The sequence below is a fragment of the Oncorhynchus tshawytscha genome, linkage group LG14 (assembly GCF_018296145.1).
Source record: "Oncorhynchus tshawytscha isolate Ot180627B linkage group LG14, Otsh_v2.0, whole genome shotgun sequence".
NCBI lineage: Eukaryota > Metazoa > Chordata > Actinopteri > Salmoniformes > Salmonidae > Oncorhynchus > Oncorhynchus tshawytscha.
The window spans coordinates 2,836,120-2,842,210 of record NC_056442.1 but is presented as its reverse complement, the minus strand read 5'-3'; the positions used below and the strand labels follow the sequence as shown (position 1 = coordinate 2,842,210).

Sequence of the window (6,091 nt, the reverse complement as noted above, 5' to 3'; positions counted from 1 at the left end):
ATCGAAGTGATTTCAGGAACTTGGAAAGTAGTCGACATAAACGGGGCAGACTTCAGATAATGTTTTCTAGGTAGGTCAAACTTGACGCACAGACTTGTCAATGTCAATTCCCGCTTGTTTGAATCTAGTAAGTAAATCATGTTTAGACAACTGTCATGGTTAGAAAACAAACAATATTACAGATAACTGGAGTATACAGTAGTAGTATCTACACTTGTGCTAGCTAGACACTTCCAACAAGAGCTGTCTTGAGATATTTGAGGTAGAATGAGTTTGAGTATTTAACCATGTGGTGGCAGTGTAGCTCAATAAATGCGAGATAATGACGTTTAGTACCGATTCATTGATTGATCGCTCATGTTGATCTGTGAAACCGTGGATTCACTTTTCTATCCACGATATGACACGTAGTGAGCTCTCATACATTTTGCTGTGTGTTGGAGTAGAATAGACAGTCACAGAGCAGCTTTATTTAAGTGGCGATATATTTGGTAGGAGAGGTGTCGCAATGTCAATGCATGTCTCACTGCAACCTGGCTTTATTTGGACACGTCACAAGACCCATGACACTATTTCCCCCCCATTGAGATGAATGGCGTTCTTGTTCTTGACACTAACTCACTTTGTTTCATTAGTATCCCTGTTTGTTGTCTGTGTTCTGGTGCCTGTGTGTCTGTTGCGTATCAAAGTCACGGAGGGAATGGATCTGTGTCTCTGTATTAATTTCTGGAAGGTCCCTTACTGACCCTGTGATGAACCTGCAGGCGTGATCATCTGGTAGATGATAAAGTGTAGGACACTGATGCATCGTGAACTAGGTGCGAGTGACCACATAAAACTCATGGTTAATACATGAGAGGGGTGCAGCCTCGTGCCTTCACCATCACACACAGCTGCCTAGCGAAGCATGAATGATTATCAATTAAGTAATAGTCCCTTTTTCATGTACAGTATTAGAGATGAATCTCCATATCTTAAGTTCCCATTTGCAACTCATAATGACTTGATTCTTAACTGTAAGAACTGTGTTCAGATGGAATCTAATCTCCTTGATTCTTAACTGTAAGAACTGTGTTTAGGAGAATTCTAATCTCCGTGGTTCTTAACTGTAAGAACTGTGTTCAGGAGAATTCTAATCTCCGTGGTTCTTAACTGTAAGAACTGTGTTCAGGAGAATTCTAATCTCCGTGGTTCTTAACTGTAAGAACTGTGTTCAGGAGAATTCTAATCTCCTTGATTTGTGACTGTAAGAACTGTGTTCAGGAGAATTCTAATCTCATTGATTCTTAACTGTAAAAACTGTGTTCAGGAGAATTCTAATCTCCGTGGTTCTTAACTGTAAGAACTGTGTTCAGGAGAATTCTAATCTCCTTGATTTGTGACTGTAAGAACTGTGTTCAGGAGAATTCTAATCTCATTGATTTGTGACTGTAAGAACTGTGTTCAGGAGAATTCTAATCTCCTTGATTTGTGACTGGTTGCAAATGAATGTTTTCCCACTTTGTCGCAGGGCTGCAGAGAGGGATTCTGTGCATCACAATCAATGACCCATGGCTTCTAATTTAGCATAGAGAGTAGAAATGGCCTAAAGTCATTGATTTATTTGTCCTTACTGCGTGATGTTGACCTAGTTTACAGTAGCAGTGTAATTAGAGGGGCTCCATCTTCTAAAAGAGCCGTTTATGAATTCAGGCTGTAACGCTTTCTGGTATTGTCTAAGTGTTTTCTTAATCCAGCCCACTTGACATTTAAAATATATATATTTTTACAAAAAAAATGATTCCCAATTTCATGGTATTCAGTTGGTAGTTACAGTCGTGTCCCATCGCTGCAACTCCCGTACGGACTCGGGAGAGAAGAAGGTCAAGAGCCGCGTGTCCTCCGAAACACGACCCAGCCAAGCCGCACTGCTTCTTGACACAATGCCCGCTTAACCCAGAAGCCAACCGCACCAATGTGTCGGAGGAAACACAGTACACTGGGCGACCGTGTCAGCGTGCATGAGCCCGGCCCGCTACAGGAGTCGCTGTGCAGTGCCTTAAACCGCTGCGCCACTCGGGAGGCCCCCGCAAATTGATTTTAACAAACAATTGGTCCCTCCGTTGAATTTGAAAATCCCGATGTGGCCCTCGAGCCAAAAAGTTAGCAATTTGGGTGTGACAGACCCACTTAAAGGGATAGTTCACCCACATTTCCAAACAATAGATCATCTTAAAGTAAATATTTTGAGGCAAGCAAAAAATTATAATATCTGGGGTATTGACTTCCACTGGCGTTTGCTAAAAAAATTGAAACAGTTTGGAGACAGTGGCCAGGTACACAATGGATTGGATTGCTGTCTTACCTTGTCCACGGACTAGCTTTGGGAGAACTATCTCTTTTTAAAGGAGTAGTTCACACCAAAATCAAAGCTTGTCAGAAGTTTCCATACCTCCAAAAGTGCTAAAACTTCAGCTGAATGTATTTTCTAGGCAGATGGAGATACATTGTGCAGACAAGGCACTTTCTAACTTCCTATCATGGGGAAATAACCTGTCAGTCATAGAACATACATTTCTATTACAACTCTGAACATTTTCCATAATGAAATAAGTGCCTGGTGTACAGTAGCTGCCATTCCCTCTGTCTGTCTCTAGAGTGTTGGCTCTGTTGTGTGATAATGAAGTGTTTCTCCAGACAGACCGAGAGAGTCGCACAGAGAGCCTACTTGTGAAAGATAGGCATCAGAGATCCATTGATTACCCAGGGATATTGTACTGGGTGATTGGCTCTGTAAATCGCAGTTTGTTTCTATGTGATAAGAGGGGGGTGGAGAATACCCATCTTGTGTGGAGGGATACCCACTGTATGTCTGGCTGCAGATCATGCTATCAGATGTGGTAGGCCAAGGCAATAGAGTTGACTGAGGAAGGAGAGAGTCCCGATATTGAGAAGTCTCTGAATCTGGAACTAATGCGTCCTTTATTGTCATAGCCTTAGTTTGGTGCTGCTGTGGAGGAAGTGGACAATGGCATTGTTCACAGTGTGCTCACATCGTAAACTGTCTGTGCGTGCGTGCGTGGTCCCTGAGCATGCACAGATTACACTTGGCTGGCTGTTGGTATAATTAGCGCAGCAGAAGGGGATTGGTGGTCCTAAACAGCAGCCAGCGCTGTGTTCCCTCCATCCCCTGTCCCGGGTCCCACCCCTCTCTTCCTCTCTGCTGTCAACCGGACGTACCACCACCACTAAGTTCCCCAGTCACACACACAGTCACAGACAGACTGGCTGAGGAGTGGAGGGATCAGAGGCACTGGTTGGCACAGTGCGGCTTGGTTTGACTCATTTAGACTTGATTTGGAGAGACTGGAATACACACACACACTGAGTGTAGCTTAGTGCGGCCTGGCTCGAATTGGGGACTCCGGAACACTCACGCACGAAGCTGCATACACACACACTCTCTCCCTCACACACTCTGTCATGTCTCTGGCGGAGTTTGTGCGTCAGGGACAGCTGCAGGAGGCTTCATCACATCTGTTGTCCAGACTGGGTCAGGTCCTACGCAGCCTGTCTGTCATTGTCCTGGCCCACAGAGCTACAGACAACCTCAGCTATAGCTACAGACGCAAGAGCACCTACTGGGACTGCCGGGACACAGGTTAGGAGTGTGTGTGTGTGTGTGTGTGCATCGGACCCTGGGTGTGCTTCTGTGGGGTGTTCTTTTGCGGACTGTGTGTGTGTGTGTGTGTGTGAAACACTGTTGTCGGCCTGTGTTTACAGAAAGCTACCGTCAGTATGAAATGGCTCCTACAGGAATCTCCCTGCAGCTACTTGGGTGGTTTAATGAAGTGCAGTACTTGCCCTCGAGAGTTCATTGCCTCACTTGATCCTGATATCTAGCTGATGAAAATGGCGCCGACTGAGATTTTATTTTGATTTAACCAGGTAGGCTAGTTGAGAACAAATTCTCGTTTACCAAAGCAGTGCGACACAAACAACAACACAGAGTTACACATGGAATAAACAAGCGTACAGTCAATAACACAATAGAAAAAAAGAAAGTCTATATACAGTTTGCAAATGGCATGAGGAGACAATAAATAGGCCATAGTAGCAAGTAATTACAATTTAGCAAATTAACTCTGGAGTGATAGATGTGCAGATGATGATGTGCAAGTAGAAATACTGGTGTGCAAAAAAGTAAATAAAAACAATATGGGGATGGGGTAGGTAGATTGGGTGGGCTATTTACAGATGGGCTGTGTACAGCTGCAGCGATTGATTAGCTGCTCAGATAGCTGATGTTTAAAGTTGGTGAGGGAAATATAAGTCTCCAGTTTCAGCAATTTTTGCAGTTAGTTCCAGTCATTGGCAGCACAGAACTGGAAGGAAAGGTGGCCAAAGGAGGTGTTGGCTTTGGGGATGACCAGTGAGAGATACCTGCTGGAGTGCGTGCTACTGTTTTTTGTTTTGTTTATCGTGACCAGTGAGCTGAGATAAGGTGGAGCTTTACTGACGACGAATAGGTAGCAAGGGGCCAGCCAACTAGAGCATACAGGTCGCAGTGGTGGGTGGTATATAGGGCTTTGGTGACAAAACGGATGGCACTGTGATAGACTGCATCCAGTTTGCTGAGTAGAGTGTTGGAGGCTATTTTGTAAATGACACCACCGAAATCGAGGATCGGTAGGATAGTCAGTTTTACGAGGGTATGTTTGCAGATCCTTTGTTCACTCTCCCCAGAGCAATTTAACTTATTCCGGAGGCCGACTCAAAACATCCCCGGCGGAGGAGAGGCATTCGAGGCGGCCTGCTGTTTCGACTCAGGAGGAGTGGACACCACCCAACGCGCTTCCGAGTATATTACTCGCTATTGTTCAGTCTTTGGATACAACGTTGATGAGCTTAGAGGAAAGATTTTTTCCAGATAGACATTGGGGCCTGTAACATACACTGCTCAAAAAAATAAAGAGAACACTAAAATAACACATCCTAGATCTGAATGAATGAAATATTCTTATTAAATACTTTTTTCTTTACATAGTTGAATGTGCTGACAACAAAATCACACAAAGTATCAATGGAAATCAAATTTATCAACCCATGGAGGTCTGGATTTGGAGTCACACTCTAAATTAAAGTGGAAAACCACACTACAAGCTGATCCAACTTTGATGTAATGTCCTTAAAACAAGTCAAAATGAGGCTCAGTAGTGTGTGGCCTCCACGTGCCTGTATGACCTCCCTACAACGCCTGGGCATGCTCCTGATGAGGTGGCGGATGGTCTCCTGAGGGATCTCCTCCCAGACCTGGACTAAAGCATCCGCCAACTCCTGGACAATCTGTGGTGCAACGTGGCGTTGGTGGATGGAGCGAGACATGATGTCCCAGATGTGCTCAATTGGATTCAGGTCTGGGGAACGGGCGGGCCAGTCCATAGCATCAATGCCTTCCTCTTGCAGGAACTGCTGACACACTCCAGCCACATGAGGTCTAGCATTGTCTTGCATTAGGAGGAGCCCAGGGCCAACCGCACCAGCATATAGTCTCACAAGGTGTCTGAGGATCTCATCTCGGTACCTAATGGCAGTCAGGCTACCTCTGGCGAGCACATGGAGGCCCCCCAAAGAAATGCCACCACACACCATGACTGACCCACTGCCAAACCGGTCATGCTGGAGGATGTTACAGGCAGCAGAACGTTCTCCACGGCATCTCCAGACTCTGTCACGTGCTCAGTGTGAACCTGCTTTCATCTGTGAAGAGCACAGGGCGCCAGTGGCGAATTTGCCCATCTTGGTGTTCTCTGGCAAATGCCAAACGTCCTGCACGGTGTTGGGCTGTAAGCACATCCCTCACCTGTGGATGTCGGGCCCTCATACCACCCTCATGGAGTCTGTTTCTGACCGTTTGAGCAGACACATGCACATTTGTGGCCTGCTGGAGGTAATTTTGCAGGGCTCTGGCAGTGCTCCTCCTGCTCCTCCTTGCACAAAGGCGGAGGTAGCGGTCCTGCTGCTGGGTTGTTGCCCTCCTACGGACTCCTCCACGTCTCCTGATGTACTGGCCTGTCTCCTGGTAGCGCATCCATGCTCTGGACACTACGCT

The 6,091-nt window shown here is 45.8% G+C and overlaps 1 protein-coding gene across 6 annotated transcripts in view; it reads left to right on the top strand.

Moving 5' to 3' along the window:
- Window positions 1-51: 51 nt before the first annotated feature.
- Window positions 52-6,091, top strand: part of LOC112255123 (guanine nucleotide exchange factor DBS-like) — a 72,371-nt gene continuing 66,331 nt past the window's right edge. For 4 of the 6 annotated variants that reach the window (XM_042296803.1, XM_042296802.1, XM_042296801.1 and 1 more), the window contains exon 1: window positions 3,259-3,640. In XM_042296803.1, the coding sequence (XP_042152737.1) occupies window positions 3,463-3,640 (178 nt within the window). In that variant the 5' untranslated portion in view covers window positions 3,259-3,462. Of the gene's footprint in view, window positions 71-3,258; window positions 3,641-6,091 lie in introns of those variants that run through there. The other 2 variants (XM_042296798.1, XM_042296797.1) reach the window with 2 other exon arrangements.